We start from the raw sequence: 23,630 nt of genomic DNA, 5'->3' as shown, positions 1-23,630 counted from the left end.
TTAGTTTTTATAATTTTTCAACGAATAAAGTTCTATAACTTTTCAATGTCATATCAAAAATTTATCAAAAAAAAACAAAAGGGAGCTTATTTCAACAGATATAAACAAGTCACCATAGTTTCATGAAAACTGCTCAAGCGTTTTTGAGTTATTGTCTGAAAACTGGAAAATCCTCCCTTTTAATGAATAAAATTTCCTAACTTGGAAACGTAAATTCTAAAATTTATAAAAATCAAAAGAGAGCTTACGTCAATAGATATTGGTAAAAGCGTTTTTGCGTTATTTTCCGAAGTGTTGACGACGGACGACGGACGGGTGGATGGGCGGACGGACGGACAACGGTATACGTTCCGTCTTAGACGGGCGTATAGAAACGCACAATTTAAAACTCATCGTTTTATTCATAATTTAAACAACAACATAAATTTAACATATAGATTTATTGAGAATCAATATAGAGATGATAATCTCAAGTAAAACGAATTTAAAGACATATTTTTGTAAATCACTGAAACAAAATGAATAAATGATATTTTGTAACAGTTATAAATGTATTTGTTTTGTAAGTCTATAAAATTACACATCATCACTTTTCTAACATGCACTTGTATTTATAGTTCAGAAATAAACAAAGCAATATTAGGTGAAACTTCTTAAAATATAATATGCATAATAAAGTTTTTTTAATGAAAATTAACCCATTATAAATCTGACCACAATTTAAGAAGGAGTACCGAACACTGGAATGATTGGTGCCGGTGTTAGCTGGCAAGGATTCTGAAAAATAAACATTGTAAAATTATCCTTTTGACATCTTTCACAAGTAGTTATAGTAATATAGCATTTTTCTTCAAATATTTGTATTTCATTATTGTTTTATTCTTTACACTGTTATCAGTAATTAGAATCGAGATCTATGAAACATTTTGGTACATTTCATTGTAAGTTTAGGTAATACTGGCAATATCGGTCAGGATTTTGAAGCAGTTTCTGCAATTCTGCCCTTATATTTCAAGTTACGAAACTTCAAAATAATTTTATTCTCCAAGACATTGTTTTAAAGTTTTGTTTTAGTGGTATTTTGTTTTCTTTGATCGAGTCGAATTAGGGACAGGTGGTGCCTGACCATCGCCAACAACTCGTCAATAATTATCTGTATAATTTATTTTTTGTCTATTCATTTATAAATTTTGAGTTGATGGCAAATCTTCGATACTCTTTGTTGAGTTCACAATTTGTTAAGAATCGGGGATATGTAAAGCTTGACAGATGTCTATCATGACAGACCTTTTGTTGATATGTGCATGCTTATTTCGGTATTATCTGGTTACTGGGTTTATAAAATTCTTCAGTTACATTCTTAAAATGTATACATATTTTGTCTAGAAATCTATAGATATATTATTTGCTATTCCTTTTTCCTTTTACAGAAGAAACATAGTTAATGATAATTCAGGCCGTTGGTTTTCTTTTCTCCTTTTGATTATTTCTCATGTTTGTCATACCAGGACCCTTTATTGCTTGCTATACAATGAGTTTTGCTCATGGTTAAAGGCTGTAGTTAACGGCAAGTTGTTTACATCCTCGTCCTTTGATTTCGGTAGATATCTGTTTCATCGGCCATCATACCACATCGTTTTATTTTCATATGTTTTAAAATCAAAATCATGTGAGATTTCAGTACCTTTGTTGTGTCCTATTGACCTTGCCATTACACACACGACAAATGCTACTAAATGGGCAGAAACTGCCTACCTTGCCATGACCAACACGACAGATGCCACTAGTTGGGCAGAAACTGCCTTTCCTGCCATGACCAACACCACAGGTGCCACTACTTGGGCATAATTTAACATCCTACTTTGCCAAAGAACTTGTGTTTACCACTTTTTGATTTTGATTGTCCCTTTTAATCTTCCCTCTGTTTTCCAAGTTATTTTACATTTTTCTACTTACCAGTGCTTCACAAATACACTTTCTTGTAGTGGTAGTACATGTTTTGTATTGAAATTGCCAACCCGACACAGCACTTTCCCTCTCAATATCAACACAGTCTTTTGTAGCAGTATTGGTTCCTGGTGGCAAAAAAATATTGCAATGTTGTTATAATCTTCATTTTCCAAAGCAGAAAAAATGTTTTTAAAAGACAATATTTAGGATGTTCCATGTGAATTCTCTACAATTTCCAGTTAAACACGTCAAGTTATATTGATATCATTTGTAACAGATTTCATAATTAACTTTGTGATCTCTTGTTTATATTGCCTTGATGTTATCCATTGGACACTGAACTTTTTACTGCCCTTTATGCTTCCTAAAAATTGTCACACGCATTTTTAGTAAAATTGTAAATTAACATATTTCTGACTGTCTTGTATACATATAAACATACCAACAGTTGGTCGATTGAAACTTGATCCTGAACCAACAACTACAGTGGTACCTTCCTGTATTCCATCAAAACCTCCTGTCCAGTATGTCTCAGAAGCTTAAAATATAAATATATCACTTGGTCAAAATAATTAGCAAGGTTGAAATGGTCAAAGAACTGTAACAAATGCTTAACTAATACATCATGACCTTGTTTTTTGACAGAAGAAATGTTTCTCCTCTCAAATGATTATATTCAACTACTGAGAGAAATATATATATGTCTCTGATTCAAAACAAGCGCTACTAGAACAATTGTAATTGGTGGTATCAGATCTATGACTGAGACAGTATACACAAACAAGTAGGAACGAACTCCCGCCAAACCACAGTTTTAGTAGACGAGTATATTTACTCTTTTTAGCACAATTGTGTGTTACCTTGTTACAAAGTAGGAAAATGTAAATTCGGATGATGAAATTAATATTTAAACGCTATAACTATATACCATAGTGTATTTGACAAAAAAATCAATGAATGGATTTATAAACTCTTATTTACAGACCAGAGGCAGAAATTAATTCAAACATAAATAAACTATGCACTGTCGGACCCAGGATAGGGCGTAAATGCCGTATACCCCTTTGATCGCCAAACAAATAGATAAAAAAGCTCATGTTTCTCACGATGTATTTGAATCTTTAGCATAAAGTCGTCCAAAACTTTTATCATCACTTTTCTGGAATTACGCCCCCCCCCCCCCACCCCTTCAAAAATCATGGACCCGCCCGAAATCAAGAGATCTTATTCATTAACATTAAAAAGTAACTTATTGGTGGATGAATCGATTAATGGTATTAGAATCACACTAGAAAATGATATGCGCTTGATCCAGACAAACACTATACAGACTATCTAACAGAGACACTTCTTCCTAATTTACCAGCCTACATACTGTTTGCCTAGCGGAGATGTAGCAAATACTTGTTATCAAATTTCTTTTTGTTTGACTCAACACGGGAGGAACCAACGACATCTTGCCCAAGAAGCGACAATTGTTTTTTTTTCAAATCAAATAAAAACAGCTATTCTATTTATAAAAATAAAAAAATGTTCCGTTTTAGACATTCCCTTTTTGGTTTCCTTGCTTCCCATACATTATAAAAGAGTTTGGTTCTAAGTCTTCCGATTAGGATAAATCAAACTTAAGATGAGCTTCAAATTGAGAAAAAGGGTAGTCTACAAAATCATTTATCTCATATATTTAACAATCTTATACCAATTTAAAATGTGATCTTATTCTTACCACCGAGACCATTTAATACTGCTACCACGTTTGCTTCTTCTGCAGCGTCATTAGGTTCCCATAGTGAGGCATTAAGTAACAGGCAAGTCAGCTGTAAAACATATCGACACGTGACATTTTAAGCAAAGCCGTCATGAATACACCTTATCGCTATTTGGAATTCTGTCCCGGCTGACCTGAGAATCTGTCCCGCTTGAACCGTTGACGTCATACAACAATCACTTTTCCATTGTGGCGTCAGATATTTTGTGTTATGACGTCAAAATTTTACGGGAACCTTTGTGATGTCCAGTAATGGCGGACAAATAGCAATAAGGTGTATATGATATATTTTTTAAGAAATACTACAATATCAAAAAGGCAGCTAAATTGCATTTTTTAACTTGGTATGTCCATTTTTTTTGCCTGAGAATACCGTATAATTATCATATATTAAAAATATTTAATATGAATACAGATCATTTGAATATGTTAGTTGGTGCCTGAAACAAATACCCTCTGATTCGGATTCAACGGAAAGCGGCAGGGTCAGTCTAATTTATATACAAGTCTGGTATCTTTGGATAGTTTGTACCGGGAACAGTCTTTGCGGCAAAATGTAAATCCTACAAAGGCGCATTGATTTTCCTCTTATCTATCAGTCTTTGTTTTTGGTTTGACGCGGAAGGAAAATAAACCGACAGCTTCACGCACTCAATGTGACCACGCGAGCACCAAGGCTGTTTTGAACAATTAGATACTATTAGACTTTATATTTTCAATAAACCTACAAACTTCTTTTTCTTTTGAACATATATATGGCAAGTCTTAAAGAGAGATATCAAAGTTTCATAGCGTGTGATGTTGCTTAAAAAAGAAGAAAAAAGAAGTAAATGCATGTATAGTTTCATGATGCTTGTAATAACATGTGACACACATTGCGTGATGTTAGCTTTTGTGCATATTTAAACCAAATTTAAATAATAAAACGATAACACAGAAAGCGTAAATGTTTATGTACCTCAGCTGCAAGCCATGACTCCGAATCTGTAGGACAGATAAAGTAACAGTTCCCAGATCCAAATGGTATCTCCCGGAATCCGTCCGCACATGGCAACCGCTGATTACAATCAACTAAAAGCAAGAAACATTTCAAAGTTTGGTTATGTTACTTTTTTACCAAATTATGTATTCTTAAGAAGAACGAATCAGTTGAAAAAAAAGTATAATTGCTAATATAGATATAGATGCTCTCAAACATTGTTGAATATATTTCATTTTTATTACAATAAACATTATTCAATTATATACACTTCTTGTTTGTTTCATGAGAATGGCATATACTGGATAAACTTATCGATCCTTTTTAAAAATAAACTTATTCTTAAAGGTTACCAATTCAACATTTTAATTAGATCCTTGAATATTGTTTTTATGTGTATAAATATTTTTCATTTTGTTATCAGTTAATTATAAAACTAAATATTAATTGTTATATACATATGCACATTCATGGCTCTACGATCTGTCGATACAAGTATCTAGGCATTGCACAAGGTTATGCTTTTCTTTGTCTGTTAATGACGTCTTTACACTAAATCCATTTGATGTTGGATGTATAAATACCCTGCCACGTCCGGTCTGTGTTTTTGTTAAATGTTTTTCTGTTTTGTATCGATATGATAAGTTGAGCCCTTTTCAACTGATTTTTATAGTTTGTTCTTATGTTGTACTGTTACACCACTGTCGCAGGAATGGGGGAGGGTTTTGCGCCAGCAAACTAGTTTACCCCCGCCACATTCTGTGTGTGTCTGTACCAAGTCAGGAGTCTGTATTTCAGTGGTTGTCGTTTGTTGCTGTATATCATATTTTTTTTGTTCATTGTTTTGTACATAAATCAGGCCGTTAGTTTTCTCGTTTGAATTGTTTTACATTTGTCATTTCGGGTCCTTTTATAGCTGACTATGCGGTATGTGCTTTGCTCATTGTTGAAGGTTGTACGGTGACTTACAGTTGTTAACTCCTATGTCATTTGGTCTCTGGTGCAGAGCTGTCTCATTGGTAATCATATCAAAATTTCTTATTTTTACATCTAATTGTAATTACTTGATTTAGCTCAATGCTGATAGACTTTTTTTTATAAATCAATTGTTAGCGATTCAGATATCATTTATACGAACAGTTTCAATAAAATTCAATGCTTATAAATTTTATCATTTTGATCAAACTAAAGTTCGCACTTCTTTTGCAAATATTTGGATATTCTGACTCATTTAAAAGCTTCTGTACTTCCTTTTCTTTGAATTTGTTTTTGTTCCACAATATTTCGTCCATGCCACGACGGGAGAGTTTATTCAAAGAACCCTTTGTACGCAGTATATTAGGAATTTAGAATATATGAGGTAGATATATGAAAATGAGAGATGTAACACTAAGTTAAACATAATGAAACCAGAAAAGTCAGATATGGGTTTTTGTGATGACGGTTAGATTTCTCAATGATGTGAACCCAATATTTCCTTTTATTCATATTTAGATGTCATTAACAGAAAATTGTTTATGGCATGCTCATAACTGTCCGAAATCTAGCGTACGGACCTTTGAGGACAATAGTTCATCAATGCAAAAAATATTTGATACTACATCTAAGCCAAACAAGATAACATAAAATACGAACTGTTGCATCGAGGTCCACCAAATCCATCCAGACAAGAACATTGTGCTATTCCTAAGGTGCTGACGCTACAATTTCCATCATTACCACAAGGATTGTTTGTACAGGCGTCAACTGTTAATTCGATATACAAATAAGAAAATGTTTTGTAACATGTTTGAGTTGCAATATATAAATATGATTAAACAGGTAATGAAAATAATAACAAAAATCAAGAAAAATTAAACGATCACTTATATTATAGATTTTATTAAAAATTGCTCTTTTACAACTTAAGTTGTAATAATCATTGATTTGTATACAAATATATGAGGGTGTGGATGGGGTTTACAGAATAGAGAATAATGGAAAAATACTAGAGTAATGGACCAAAAAAATACAGCTTACAGAAAAATAGGTTAAAAAAAACAAAAAATAAGTGTTAAAATATAAAGAATAAAGAATGATTGGCTTAAAAAATTAAGAATACAGAATTGAGGGACTCCCAATGTGGACCCGCGTATATTTCCTGACTATGTCCTTAGTATCATAGAAAGTCAACATTGTTATTGATTTTATGATTGCGTTGTTTCTTTAATTGATTTCTATACATTTAGTGAGTTACCCATATAAGCTTCAATGAGCATTCCTATTTGTCTGCTTTAGTTGCAGTAAAGTGTCTTACCTTGGGTTTCACACATAGACCCCATAAAACCCTCAGCACAGCAACACTGAGCAGTCCCATTTGTCGGGCTGACAAGACACGTCCCATTGTTTTGACACATAATTTCATCGCATGGATTTTCTGAAAATATTGTGACACGAATTATAGAATGATAAACGCTGACTCTAGTCAATTCAAATAATAAGATAATGTATTCTGGAAAAGCATACACGATTAACTTGTAGAAGAAAAAACTAAAGTATACAAGATACAAAATATAGCTTACAGTTTGTGATGCATGTAGTGCCAATTGAAATTTAACAGTTTGTACAAACAATTCATTGCAAAAATATGACTGTTTCTTTAATCGTGCAGACTTTTAAAGGACTACTGAGTATTCTTTTTTAAATATTTATGAGATATGAACTCTTTTTAAGTGCATGAAAAGAACGAAAAGATGAGTTAAAGACATTTGAATATGTTTAAAATTATTACCAGTTGACTCCTCTGAAGAACAACACTGTGCTGTACCAGTTGTAGCGTTCACCAAACAAGATCCATTTGTACACATCATGTCGTTGCAAGGATTTTCTATAATAAAAATCATTGATACAAATAACAGATTGATGTTTCATGTTGGTTCTAAAATAAATAAACAAACACAGTTAACTTCGTAGAGAGTTTCATTCAACCAAACTTTTTTTAAATGATTTTTTTAGATACATTTATATAGTCGACTGTTAAAAGAGTGGATCGATATCAGTCATACAAATACAAGACGGAATGACTTCACAACAGTAGTGTACTTTACTTATGACCTCTATCAATAAGTTTGCGACCAACACAAAGATTTGAAGGACAATTCTTAATTTTTTTTTTGCTTTGTAATAGCATTATGTTGTGCTATTACTAATACCAATGTTAATACCAGGGTCCAAATAAGGAACACGAATACTTTTAATACTATATATAGATAGAATGAGTTTAGGTTGATAAATTTTGTTGGTTTATTTGAAATGAGTGTGGATTGTTTAGAGGTAATATATTGTCTAAATATCATCGTTTATTAAGTAAAAAAGTAGTTTGAATTGGCGTTTCGTTGGTTCGTAATAATATAAGAAACCAGTAAATAGTAAGGATACAGAGAGAACCCAGTTACTCAGTTACTTAATATAAAAATAAGGAGATGTGGTATGATTGCCAATAACACAACTATCCACCAGAGTTCAAATGAAGTAGATGTAAGCAATTATAGCCAACCATACGGCCTTCAACAATGGGAAAAGCTATACCATATAGTCGGCTATAAAAGGCACCGACATAAAAAATGTGAAATAATTCGAACGAGAAAACTAACGGCCTACTTTATAACAAAACAATTGACGAAAAACAATTATGACAGACATGAACCAACGACAACCACCGAACTGCAGGTTCCTGGCTTGGGATAGGCACATGAAGAATGTGGTGGGGTTAGACATGCTTGTGAACGCTCAACCCTCCACCTAACCTGGGAAGGTGGTGTAACAGCAAAACATAAGAACAAACTGTAAAAGACAGTTGCAATTGGCTTAACTGAAAATATCTGTATGAAGAACAAAAACAACAAACATAAAAACAATAGACACAACGCACCGATATAAATGTACTCACAGTTACTGAAAGCTATAGTTCATAACCAATTACAGCTAATAAATAAATCATGTTCTCCCTGATGACTAAAGTATCCATCATTGCACATCCAACGGATTTAGGTTAAAGACGTCATGAACAGTCTGAGAAACGTATTCTTTCATGAAAACCTCTTTTAGGCGAATTATACTTAATTACGGGGTACTCATAATATTATGAAATTTCGTATGCATTAAGAATTAGTTGAATGCGTCTGAATATCGAAAAAATGATAATTGTAGCATTTACACCTTTAGAGATACAGTCAATTCAACATTTATGAAATAGATTCATAAGATATAAAAAGTTTACGTTAAAAGCGGCGAAATTTTTTTTTTTTAGGTGAAATTGATTATTCTCGAAATTCCGTGCACAAAATTTTGTTTACAAATGTCATGTTATCGCTGTGAAATCTTCCGTTTAAATGAATTGAAAATATAAGGGGGGACACCGGATTTGTTTATTTTCCAGCGTAACCTCGGAACGTCCGACGTCATGCTGCAAATTTCTTTTTTCTTTTCACTCTAATCTGAATGATTAAGATGGCAAATAAAATCTGGTGACCCCTTAATATTTTCATATCATTAAAACAGAATGTTCTCAGCAATAACATATCATTTTGAAACATATTTCTGAGCCATTTACATGTAGGTTTCCTTCGAAATACGTACCATGCCAAAATGCTCCATAATTGACACTGTCACATTCATGTATTGGTTCCATATCAAATCTTAATTTAAAAACTTACCGTCGCAATGAGTTCCATTCCAGTCTCCGAAACATTGACACATAGGCTCTAGATCTGACCCCAACTTACACATCCCGCCATTAGCACAGTAAAACGAGTCACATGGATCTACAATAGAAAACATACGAATAACTTTGTCATAAAATACGGACATCTGAACAAACTAAAATAGTAAGACATTAAACTGTTTCTCTTTCAGATAAAAAAATGATTTAAAAATGTGTGTAGAAGATGCGTTATGAAAGGAAAATATATATTTCTTTATTATTATTGTTATTAATTGTTCTATTTATCGAATGTTTGTGCTTATCCAGAGCTTTCACAACGAATTGCCCCAATAAAATTTTGTTATTTTTTGATAATTGTTTAACAGTGGCCTCAATATAAGAATACCCAATTGAATCTTTATTTCTCTCTAGTCAATTTTTTTATGTTGCAGATCTTCCAGATCTTCTATCCCCCCCAAAACAGAACAAAATACTGAGAAACTAGACCAAAGCATAAATCAACGAAGTATTACCGAGCTGTTAGTGGAAAACCAATTTAAAGTGCAAATTCCAATTTCAGTTACAAAAAGTTACGGACTAGTAAAAAGTTGGACAGACGACAACCAAAAAACGAACAATTAGTGTTTTAAGGTAATATTATATTTTTAAGCCTAATTATACATACCAGGCACACATTTATAACAAACAGTTAATCTCTCGTTTAAGTTGTTACAAGTGGTATCATTGAATAACTGATCATCGCACGTAAAAGTACAACTAGTCAATCCGTCACAAAGGGCCTTGACCTTTTGTGAAGCATTTGGGTCGCTGCAACGATTATATCGATAATAACGGCTTTTGTACACTGCCCAATTGACATCGATCAAATAGCCGTCGTGACATTCAAGATCTGCTTCTCCTCCTTCAAAGCAGAATTCTGTGTTCTCTATAACAATATAAAGGTTATGATTAAATGGCTGAACAGAGCGAGATTACAATTTTTATATTCTAATAAAATTTTTAAATTGTTTCATCACTATAAGAAACTACGTTTCGTGCTATGAATTTATGTGCGGTATGCGGAATGAATTTGAAAGATTGCGCATTAATCTTATAATGGTTTTTTTTTTATAAGTTGTATAACTATTGCTGGCGATCAGTATATAAGCTAATTGCACGGGTTTTTAGTTACCGAGGAATGGGTAGTGACCACACAAACGTACGTAATATATATAGGTAGAAGTTTATATTTTTTTTTTAAAGATATGAGTTTTTAGATTTTGAATTTCAAATGTATATATGATAATAATATATAAATTGAATGTTGAATCTGGAATCTGGAATTTTAAATGTTATAAGTGTGATGATTTTGAATCTTAGGTTTGATCGTTTACATTAGTTTCAGTTCGGCAGAAGCCTTATTTAATGTATTTAGAAATGAATAAGATGTTTCGCGGGTAAACCTTGGGTCAGGTCAAATGTGAAGGGGTGTTCCAAAGGAAACTGTAATACGAGTAATTAGGCACTTTGGAAGAACATCCCTTCTACAAGAATAGTACAGCTGGCATTGCGGCATATAAGCAGGAGCGATTCCTAGCTCTTTGTCATTCGTCTTATACTACGAAGACGACGGCCATGATACGTACGGTACGTGGTAATTAGAGAAAGGATATTTGCGATCGTTGTCTCTTATATAGTTTCTAAGTGTAATAAAGAACAGGTTGGTGCCTGTTAGTATTCTCTAATATGGAATTGCATTCATGATTGTAATGCAACAAAGGACAAGGTTTAAGACTTGTACGACTTGAAGTTTGTCAAGTATGAAGTTTACCGTACAAGACAAGTGTGTTCACTTGTAGGGTACCACAATGTACCATTAAGACAAGTCGTAGCTTGAAGGGTACCAACATGTATAGGACAAGTATGAGTCTGTGTGACCAACTTGTAAGGTACATAATTGTACCAAGAGAACGAGTGACGTATAGGACAAGTGTGAGTCCCTGTGACCAACTTGTAAGGTACATAATTGTACCAAGAGAACGAGTGGCGTATTGGACAAGTATGAGTCTGTGTGACCAACTTGTAAGGTACATAATTGTACCAAGAGAACGAGTGACGTATTGGACAAGTGTGTTAACTTGTAGGGTACATAATTGTACCAGGAGATTAATTTGTTCCTGACCCAGGACAAATTTGTAATAGTACAAATTTGTACCAGTTGTATATATTTTAAGTAAAATAGTTTAGAGAGCAGTTGTATATATTTTGGTTCATTGACGTTAATTTATGAATAAAGTTAACTTGTTATACATTTTGTTAATAGAATATTTTGGATCCAGTATCAAACTGGTAACGAACTCATTCTAGAATAGAAATAGACACGCTTACCCTGTGTACACGTTACATTAGTTTTATTTTCGAATCTAGAACTTATAAATTTGGAAAATTTAACTTTGAATTCTGACTTAAGAGTCTCGAATAAATCTTTTGGCTTTTTGTGATATAGGTTATAATAACAAAACTTACGGTATTTATAGGTGTCGTCAATATCCCATATATTCCACCAATTATTTCTGTGGCCTGTAATAAAAAAAAACACACTGGTTTATTGACTTAAATTAACATACAGTATTTATGTTGATATCATGATATTGTTTTATGAGTAATGTCGATTCGAAGAAATTGTAAAGTGAACAATTAATGGTCTTTTGACATAGCGCTGTTTAATCTGTTTATTCCGTTTATAAAGATATAAAAAATAAGAGGATAGTAAGGAATAAATCAAAGTCGAAGTTAAAGACGAACAAAAAATTATTGCCGAAAGAATTAAAAAGATGAAAAGACAAACAAAAGTATGCAAAATGAAAACATTAAACGAAAAAAAGACAGAAGAGTGAACAACACAAGCGTCACAACAAAATGGGAGGTAACTCGGTTAATATCCTTTTAACACTTTGTAATCAGCCTTCGTATTCCCTTTATTTCACTGTTTGTATCAATTTTTTTTTTAATTGGATATAAGAAGATGTGGTATGAGTGCCAATGAGACAACTCTCAATCCAAGTCAAAATTTATAAAAGTAAACCATTTAACACTGTTACTTCTCATCAAACTTACAATTAAAAATTCGAAAAAAGAATGCAAGGGAAAACATTATTTTTCCAAACCTTTTTTATCAGTTCCTTAACCCAGATTTATAACTGAAACTATATTTTGATATGACTTCAATGGAGAGGAGATGTGAACTGGTTTACACCAATGCTGAGTTCTGAGAGGAACATGCAATTATTGCCCTGGTTGTTTAGGGGTACATGCAATTATTGCCCTGGTTGTTTAGGGGTATATGTAATTATTGCCCTGGTTGTTTAGGGGTACATGCAATTATAGCCCTGGTTGTTTAGGGGTACATGCAATTATTGCCCTTGTTGTTTATGAGTACATGCAATTATTACCCTGGTTATTTGGGGGTACATGCAATTATTGTCCTGGTTGTTTAGGGTTACATGGAATTATTGTCCTGGTTGTTTAGGGGTACATGCAATTATTGCCCTGGTTGTTTAGAGGTACATGCAATTATTACCCTGGTTGTTTAGGAGTACATGTAATTATTGCCATGGTTTTTTAGGGGGAACATGTAATAATTGCCAACGTTGGTTCCCTTATAATTTACATTCTTGTAATTAGACTCAAGTTAAATGCTAGAAATGACTTTACATTAATACACCTGTAACTGATCTGATATGTACATATCATCGTATATCAACTCCTCTTAAAGGGCAATAACTCGTATACAAACACAATTCAGGACTCACTGTTTGGCTACGATAAATACCTAGAATTTATTTTTGAAAAACTTTATTTGTTATATCTGAGTCTAGCTGCTAGTGAAGCCAGACAAAATAAGCATATGGTGTATCCATTTATTTATCATTGATGGCCTTGTAAACTATAAAACTTACAACAGAAAAGTAAAGATTTAATGCTATGGGATTTAATAAGCACTTTACAGCACAACGAGTTTTTACACGTATGTTTGAATATTGTAAAAACAGTAAATAAACATTTATAACAAAATCATACCTTGACTGCCAGCTAACATTACCGTGAGGACCAATGCTTGTAATACACCCATGATACGTCTTTGTGTAGAGCTGTTTGACTTAGTTGTTACTGGTCTATTTATATGCAAAATAATCACAAACAGTACTCCTGAAGAGACCAATCAAATTCCTTATTATTTACCATTGACCAATCATTATATAATGATCAAATGCGAAGTCATATCTTATTTGTATCCTTAGTACCCATTAACACTAAAGTGCACCAAAGTACGTGTTGGACGCCTCCTGATTACGTTTTATTTGTTATTTTTCAAATTTAGTTGATTCTGTTCATATACTCGACAACAAAAAAGGCAACCATGTAGATATGAAATGTCGAGTTAACTCTACATCGCACTAAGTATTACATACTAAGAATTTCATTTAAGAAATTTTAATATCCAAATCGCCATGAATATGCATGAGATATATGCCACCAGACGTTAAGCAAGCAACAATCAATCAATCAATATACAAAGTATGCACAACTTATTTAAAATGTATGTTAGTGATATATACCCAAAACACATATATTGCAGGAAAGAGAATTGTTTTTAGTTTATTTCAGTTGATCATCTCTTAACAAAAGCAAAAAAGTATGAGAAGACAACAAGAGGGAAATCAAGTCGATTAAAGACAGACAATATCATGGCCAAAAGAAAACACCAGTTTACGAAACATTACACAGAAAACTAAAGATTAAGAGACACGAACCCACAAAAACTAACATCGGGGTTTTTCCCTTTTGTAAATATAAAATGTACATTGCTTAAAAAATACTTATTAATCCGTCAATACAATTGATAAAAATAATTCGAATTCAACTTGGAAGGAAAAAGAATTATGTCAATAAAACTAATATAAATGTCATACTATTTGTATGGAACAGCTGCTAAGATGTTGAGTATATATTGAATAAAACATGTTTCAGATGAATGGTCTTTTTCAGCAAACCACTTGATTTAAGATTATGAAACAAAATTAAAAAAAATGTAAGAAAACAACTTTCAAATGTTTGTACCCGGACATTGATATACCACAGTACCCTGCCTTCGTTTGAACATAAACCATTATTGGTAAGATAAAATCTTTTCCAACTGTTTTCTTTATGTATCAGCTGGGGGTTTTATGATACTGACCGGATAAATTGTAATAACATACTGGAAAAATCTTAAATTTCAAATCACTTATAAATAAGATTATGGTTTAGTGAAAAACAAGTAATAAAATATCGGAAAACACGATCATTAACTTATAATGGATTGCTGGTTCCTTAACATCCTGGGCAAATATTGCAGGTACATATTTTCAGATAAAAACGTTATTTTTAACATTAAGGATAGTCCAGCCAAGTTGTGGTTTAAAGCAAAGAGGATAATGGATAAACAACATAAAGAATAGAGAATAATGAGTAAAACAAATAAAGAAAAGGGAATACATAGGCCAAACTAATAAAGCAGAGCGAATGGTGTGAGACTGATATATTAAGTATAGAGAATAATGGGGCAAACAAATATAGAATGAATAATAATAATGGACCAAAACTTAATTTTTTGAAAATAATGGGCCAAATAAATTAAGAGTAGAGAATAAAGGACAAACAAATAAAGCAGAGGAATAATTGGCTAAACAAATGAAAAATAGAGAATAATGGACAAACAAATAAAGCAGAGGAATAATTGGCTAAACAAATGAAAAATAGAGAATAATGGACAAACAAATAAAGCAGAGGAATAATTGGCAAAACAAATGAAATATAGAGAATAATGGACAAACAAATAAAACAGAGGAATAATTGGCTAAACAAATAACAAATGAAAAATAGAGAATAATGGACAAACAAATAAAGCAGAGGAATAATTGGCTAAACAAATGAAAAATAGAGAATAATGGACAAACAAATAAAGCAGAGGAATAATTGGCTAAACAAATGAAAAATAGAGAATAATGGACAAACAAATAAAGCAGAGGAATAATTGGCTAAACAAATGAAAAATAAAGAAAAATGGACAAACAAATTAAGAGTAGAGAATAATGGACAAACAAATTAAGATTACAGAAAAATGGACAAACAAATTAAGCGTACAGAATAATGGACAAACAAATTAAGAGTACAGAATAACGGACAAACAAATTAAGAGTAGAGCATAATGGACAAACAAATTAAGAGTAGAGAATAATGGACAAACAAATTAAGAGAAGAGAATAACGGACAACCAAATTAAGAGTATAAAATAATGGACAAACAAATTAAGAGTAGAGAATAATGGACAAACAAATAAAGTATAGAGAATGATAGACAAACAAATAAAGTATAGAGAATGATGGACAAACAAATAAAGTATAGAGAATGATGGAAAAACAAATAAAGTATAGAGAATGATGGACAAACAAATAAAGTATAGAGAATAATGGACAAACAAATTAAGAGTAGAGAATAATGGACAAACAAATTAAGAGTAGAGAATAATGGACAAACAAATAAAGCAGAGGAATAATTGGCAAAACAAATGAAAAATAGAGAATAATGGACAAACAAATAAAGCAGAGGAACAATTGGCTAAACAAATGAAAAATAGAGAATAATGGACAAACAAATAAAGCAGAGGAACAATTGGCTAAACAAATAAAAAATAGAGAATAATGAACAAACAAATAAAGCAGAGGAATAATTGGCTAAACAAATGAAAAATAGAGAATAATGGACAAACAAATAAAGTATGGAGAATAATGGACAAACAAATAAAGTATAGAGAATAATGGACAAACAAATTAAGAGTAGAGAATAATGGACAAACAAATTTAGAGTAGAGAATAATGGACAAACAAATTAAGAGTAGAGAATAATTGGCTAAACAAATTAAGAGTATAAAATAAAGGACAAACAAATTAAGAGTAGAGAATAATGGACAAACAAATAAAATATAGAGAATGACGGACAAACAAATAAAGTATAGAGAATGATGGACAAACAAATAAAGTATAGAGAATGATGGAAAAACAAATAAAGTATAGAGAATGATGGACAAACAAATAAAGTATAGAGAATAATGGACAAACAAATTAAGAGTAGAGAACAATGGACAAACAAATTAAGAGTAGAGAATAATGGACAAACAAATTAAGAGTAGAGAATAATGGACAAACAAATTAAGAGTATAAAATATTGGACAAACAAATTAAGAGTAGAGAATAATGGACAAACAAATAAAGTATAGAGAATGATGGACAAACAAATAAAGTATAGAGAATAATGGACAAACAAATTAAGAGTAGAGAATAATGGACAAACATATTAAGAGTAGAGAATAATGGACAAACAAATAAAGCAGAGGAATAATTGGCAAAACAAATGAAAAATAGAGAATAATAGACAAACAAATAAAGCAGAGGAACAATTGGCTAAACAAATGAAAAATAGAGAATAATGGACAAACAAATAAAGCAGAGGAACAATTGGCTAAACAAATAAAAAATAGAGAATAATGGACAAACAAATAAAGCAGAGGAATAATTGGCTAAACAAATGAAAAATAGAGAATAATGGACAAAAAAATAAAGTATAGAGAATAATGGACAAACAAATAAAGTATAGAGAATAATGGACAAACAAATTAAGAGTAGAGAATAATGGACAAACAAATTTAGAGTAGAGAATAATGGACAAACAAATTAAGAGTAGAGAATAATTGGCTAAACAAATTAAGAGTATAAAATAAAGGACAAACAAATTAAGAGTAGAGAATAATGGACAAACAAATAAAGTATAGAGAATGACCGACAAAAAATTAAGTAAAGAGAATGATGGACAAACAAATAAAGTATAGAAAATGATGGAAAAACAAATAAAGTATAGAGAATGATGGACAAACAAATAAAGTATAGAGAATAATGGACAAACAAATTAAGAGTAGAGAATAATGGACAAACAAATTAAGAGTAGAGAATAATGGACAAACAAATAAAGCAGAGGAATAATTGGCAAAACAAATGAAAAATAGAGAATAATGGACAAACAAATAAAGCAGAGGAACAATTGGCTAAACAAATGAAAAATAGAGAATAATGGACAAACAAATAAAGCAGAGGAACAATTGGCTAAACAAATAAAAAATAGAGAATAATGGACAAACAAATAAAGCAGAAGAATAATTGGCTAAACAAATGAAAAATAGAGAATAATGGACAAAAAAATAAAGTATAGAGAATAATGGACAAACAAATAAAGTATAGAGAATAATGGACAAACAAATTAAGAGTAGAGAATAATGGACAAACAAATTTAGAGTAGAGAATAATGGACAAACAAATTAAGAGTAGAGAATAATTGGCTAAACAAATTAAGAGTATAAAATAAAGGACAAACAAATTAAGAGTAGAGAATAATGGACAAACAAATAAAGTATAGAGAATGACCGACAAACAAATAAAGTAAAGAGAATGATGGACAAACAAATAAAGTATAGAAAATGATGGAAAAACAAATAAAGTATAGAGAATGATGGACAAACAAATAAAGTATAGAGAATAATGGACAAACAAATTAAGAGTAGAGAATAATGGACAAACAAATTAAGAGTAGAGAATAATGGACAAACAAATTAAGAGTATAAAATAATGGACAAACAAATTAAGAGTAGAGAATAATGGACAAACAAATAAAGTATAGAGAATGATGGACAAACAATTAAAGCAGTGGAATAATTGGCTAAACAAATGAAAAATAGAGAATAATAAACCAAACAAAAAATAGATATACAATAATAAGACAAACAATTAACGCAGATCGAAAAATGTCAGGCTGATGTATAAAGTTAGAAGAATAATGAGCCATACAAATAAAGCTAGGAGAATAATGAGCCAAACAAATAAAGTATAGAGAATGATTGGCCAGACAAATAAAGTATAGAGAATGATTGGCCAAACAAATAAAGTATACAAATCAAGTATAGAGAATGATTGGCCAAACAAATAAAGTTAAAGAATGATGAGCCAAACAAATAAAGTATAGAGAATGATTGGCCAAACAAATAAAGTATAGAGAATGATGAGCCAAACAAATAAAGTATAGAGAATGATGAGTCAAACGAATAAAGCAGAGAGAATTATCACCCAAACAAATAAAGTATAGAGAATAATGAGCCAAACAAATAAAGCTAGGAGAATAATGACCCAAACAAATAAAGTATAGAGAATGATTCGCCAATCAAATAAAGAATAGAGAATGATTGGCCAATCAAATAAAGTATAGAGAATGATAAGCCAAACAAATAAAGTATAGAGGATGATTGGCCAAACAAATAAAGTATAGAGAATGATTGGCCAAACAAATAAAGCTCGGAGAATAATGAGCCAAACAAATAAAGTATAGAGAATGATGAGCCAAACAAATGAAGTGTAGAGAATGATGAGCCAAACAAATTAAGTATAGAGAATGATGAGCCAAACAAATAAAGTATAGAGAATAATGAGCCAAACAAATAAAGCTAGGAGAATAATGGGCCAAACAAATAAAGTATAGAGAATGATTCGCCAATCAAATAAAGTTAAGAGAATGATTGGCCAAACAAATAAAGTATAGAGAATGATTCGCCAATCAAATAAAGTATAGAAAATGATTGGCCAAACAAATAAAGTATAGAGAATGATGAGCCAAACAAATAAAGTGTACAGAATGATGAGCCAAAAAAATAAAGTATAGAGAATGATGAGTTAAACAAATAAAGCTTGGAGAAAAATGAGCCAAACAAATAAAATATAGAGAATGCTTAGTCAAACAAATAAAGTATAGAGAATGATTGGCCAAACAAATAAAGTATAGAGAATGATGAGCCAAACAAATAAAGAATAGAGAATAATGAGCCAAACAAATAAAGTGTAGAGAATGATAGGCCAAACAAATAAAGTATAGAGAATGATGAGCCAAACAAATAAAGTATAGAGAATGATGAGTCAAACAAATAATTATAGATAATGATGGGCCAAACGAATAAAGTGTAGAGAATAATGAGCCAAACAAATAAAGTGTAGAGAATGATAGGCCAAACAAATAAAGTGTACAGAATGATGAGCCAAACAAATAAAGAATAGAGAATGATTAGTCAAACAAATAAAGCTTGGAGATTAATGAGCCAAACAAATAAAGTATAGACTTTTATTATTCTACCCTTAGTTTATTTATTTTGGATTTACATTGTGTCATAGGTCAAATTTATTTGTTCAGTGTATGTTCAATGGTGTTAATATGTCCTTTGATTGAGTTAAGCTATTTCAGTTGCTATTTTATAGTGTGTCTTTCTATGTTGTGATGCTACACTATTGTTTCAGAAAAAGGGTGAAGGTTTGGTACCATTAAAACGTTTAAACCCGCTGCATTTGTTTGCACCTGTCCTAAGTCAGGAATCTGATGTTCAGTAGTTGTCGTTTGTTGATGTGGTTCATAAGTGTTTCTCGTTTCTCGTTTTTATATAGATTAGGCCGTTGGTTTTCCCGTTTGAATGGTTTTACACTAGTAATTTTTTTGGGGCCCTTTATAGCTTACTGTTCGGTGTGAGCCAAGGCTCCGTGTTGAAGACCGTACTGTGACCTATTATGGTTTACTTTTATAAACTTTGACTTGGATGGAGAGTTGTCTCATTGGCACTCATACCACATCTTCTTATATCTATATAGAGAATGATAAGTCAAACAAATAAAGTATAGAGAATGATTGGCCAAACAAATAAAGTATAGAGAATAATGAGCCAAACAAATAAAGTGTAGAGAATGATAAGCCAAACAAATAAAGTATAGAGAATGATGAGCCAAACAAATAAAGTATAGAGAATGATGAGTCAAACAAATAAGTATAGATAATGATGGGCCGAACGAATAAAGTGTAGAGAATGATGAGCCAAACAAACAAAGTATAGAGAATGATGAGCCAAACAAATAAGTAAAGAGAATGATGAGTCAAACAAATAGTTATAGAGAATGATGAGCCAAACAAATAAAGTATAGAGAATGATGAGCCAAACAAATAAGTATAGAGAATGATGAGCCAAACAAATAAAGTATAGAGAATGATGAGTCAAACAGATAAGTATAGAGAATGATGAACCAAACAAATAAAGTATAGAGAATGATGAGTCAAACAAATAAAGTGTAGAGAAAGACGAGCCAAACAAATAAAGTATAGAGAATGATTGGCCAAACAAATAAAGTATAGAGACTGATGAGCCAAACAAATAAAGTGTAGAGAATGATTCGCCAATCAAATAAAGTATAGAAAATGATTGGCCAAACAAATAAAGTATAGAGAATGATTCGCCAATCAAATAAAGTATAGAGAATGATTGGCCAAACAAATAAAGCTAGGAGAATAATGAGCCAAACAAATAAAGTATAGAGAATGATTCGGCAATCAAATAAAGTATAGAGAATGATTGGCCAAACAAATAAAGCTAGGAGAATAATGAGCCAAACAAATAAAGCTAGGAGAATAATGAGCCAAACAAATAAACTATAGAAAATGATTCGCCAATCAAATAAAGTATAGAGAATGATTATCCAAACAAATAAAGCTAGGAGAATAATGAGCCAAACAAATAAAGCTAGGAGAATAATGAGCCAAACAAATAAAGCTAGGAGAATAATGAGCCAAACAAATAAAGTGTAGAGAATGATTGGCCAAACAAATAAAGAATAGAGAATGATTGGCCAATCAAATAAAGTATAGAGAATGATGAGCCAATCATATAAAGTATAGAGAATGATGAGCCAAACAAATAAAGTATAGAGAATGATTGGCCAAACAAATAAAGTAAAGAGAATGATTGGCCAAACAAATAAAGCTAGGAGAATAATGAGCCAAACAAATAAAGTGTAGAGAATGATTGGCCAAACAAATAAAGCTAGGAGAATAATGAGCCAAACAAATAAAGTATAGAGAATGATGAGCCAAACAAATAAAGTATAGAGAATGATGAACCAAACAAATAAAGTATAGAGAATGTTGAGCCAAACAAATATAGTAAATGGAATGATGAACCAAACAAATATAGTAGAAGGAATGATGAACCAAACAAATATAGTAGAAGGAATGATGAACCAAACAAATGAAGTATAGAGAATAATTGGCTAAACAAATAAAGCAAAGAGAAAAATGGGCAAAACAAATTAAACTATAGGGAATGATGAACCAAACAAATATAGTAAAAGGAATGATGAACCAAACAAATAAAGTATAGAGAATGATGAACCAAACAAATAAAGTATAGTGAATGATGAACCAAACAAATATAGTAGAGGGAATGATGAACCAAACAAATATAGTAGAGGGAATGATGAACCAAACAAATAAAGTATAGAGAATGATGAACCAAACAAATATAGTAGAGGGAATGATGAACCAAACAAATATAGTAGAGGGAATGATGAACCAAACAAATAAAGTAGAGGGAATGATGAACCAAACAAATAAAGTATAGAAAATGATGAACCAAACAAATATAGTAGAGGGAATGATGAACCAAACAAATATAGTGGAGGGAATGATGAACCAAACAAATAAAGTATAGAAAATGATGAACCAAACAAATATAGTAGAGGGAATGATGAACCAAACAAATATAGTAGAGGGAATGATGAACCAAACAAATATAGTAGAGGGAATGATGAACCAAACAAATATAGTAGAGGGAACGATGAACAAAACAATAAAAGTATAGAGAATGATGAACCAAACAAATATGGTAGAGGGAAGGATGAACAAAACAAATAAAGTATAGAGAATGATGAACCAAACAAATATAGTAGAGGGAATGATGAACAAAACAAATATAGTAGAGGGAATGATGACCCAAACAAATATAGTAGAGGGAATGATGAACCAAACAAATATAGTAGAGGGAACGATGAACAAAACAAATAAAGTATAGAGAATGATGAACCAAACAAATATAGTAGAGGGAATGATGACCCAAACAAATATAGTAGAGGGAATGATGAACCAAACAAATATAGTAGAGGGAACGATGAACAATACAAATAAAGTATAGAGAATGATGAACCAAACAAATATAGTAGAGGGAATGATGAACCAAACAAATATAGTAGAGGGAATGATGAACCAAACAAATTAAGTGGAGGGAATGATGAACCAAACAAATATAGTAGAGAAAATGATGAACCAAACAAATATAGTATAGAGAATGATGAACCAAACAAATATAGTATAAATAATAATGAGCCAAACAAATATAGTAGAGGGAATGACGAACCAAACAAATATAGTAGAGGGAATGATGATCCAAACAAATAAAGTAGAGGGAATGATGAACCAAAAGAATATAGTATAAAGAATGATGAGCCAAACAAATATAGTAGAGGGAATGATGAGCCAAACAAATATAGTATAGGGAATGATGAGCCAAACAAATATAGTAGAGGGAATGATGAACCAAAAAAATATAGTAGAGGGAATGATGAACTAAACAAATAAAGTAGAGGGAATGATGAACCAAACAAATATAGTAGAGGGAATGATGAACCAAACAAATATAGTAGAGGGAATGATGAACCAAACAAATATAGTAGAGGGAATGATGAACCAAACAAATATAGTATAGAGAATGATGAACCAAACAAATAAAGTATAGAGAATGATGAGCCAAACAAATAAAGTATAGAGAATGATTGGCCAAACAAATAAAGTATAGAGAATGATGAGCCAAACAAATAAGTATAGAGAATGATGAACCAAACAAATATAGTAGAGGGAATGATTGGCCAAACAAATAAAGTATAGAGAACTATCACCCAAACAAACAACATTTTCAAAAAGACCAAAAAAGTGAAAAAGTATATTTTAACAAAACGCATTTGACTAACAGGTCGAACAACAAATGTTCTCAAACACTGCTGACTACCATTGGCGATTGCCAATTAAACGGATCACCTATGTAATAAATGGATCTTAATTACAAATTTAATACTAAACAGAAAACAATAAACTTGCGGAAAAGATGGTATACCGCAAACAAAAGGTGCAAAGGTTTTTGTACACCATATCCGGATTTCGACAATTAAAGTCTCTTCAGTGATGTTAGGAATCGAAACGGTATTTGGAAAGCCATACAATTTACCTCAATTTAGGATAGACTCTTGAATTTT

The 23,630-nt window shown here is 31.5% G+C and overlaps 1 protein-coding gene across 1 annotated transcript; it reads right to left on the bottom strand.

Annotated features, from left to right (window-relative positions):
- Positions 1-421: 421 nt before the first annotated feature.
- Positions 422-13,603, bottom strand: LOC127699851 (neurogenic locus notch homolog protein 1-like). Its single transcript, XM_052203239.1, has 12 exons — positions 13,459-13,603; positions 11,905-11,958; positions 10,064-10,324; positions 9,392-9,499; positions 7,468-7,563; positions 6,994-7,113; positions 6,333-6,443; positions 4,677-4,789; positions 3,677-3,767; positions 2,393-2,488; positions 1,957-2,075; positions 422-777 (listed from the first exon to the last, which is right to left on the bottom strand). The coding sequence occupies exons 1-12, from the start codon at positions 13,508-13,510 to the stop codon at positions 721-723; spliced, it is 1,278 nt and encodes a 425-aa protein (XP_052059199.1). The 5' UTR covers positions 13,511-13,603; the 3' UTR covers positions 422-720.
- Positions 13,604-23,630: the final 10,027 nt, after the last annotated feature.

This window comes from Mytilus californianus, unplaced genomic scaffold, assembly GCF_021869535.1.
Source record: "Mytilus californianus isolate M0D057914Y unplaced genomic scaffold, xbMytCali1.0.p SCAF_42, whole genome shotgun sequence".
Classification (NCBI taxonomy): Eukaryota; Metazoa; Mollusca; class Bivalvia; order Mytilida; family Mytilidae; genus Mytilus; species Mytilus californianus.
Note: the sequence above shows the minus strand (reverse complement) of the source record. Positions and strands in the feature narration are given on the sequence as shown.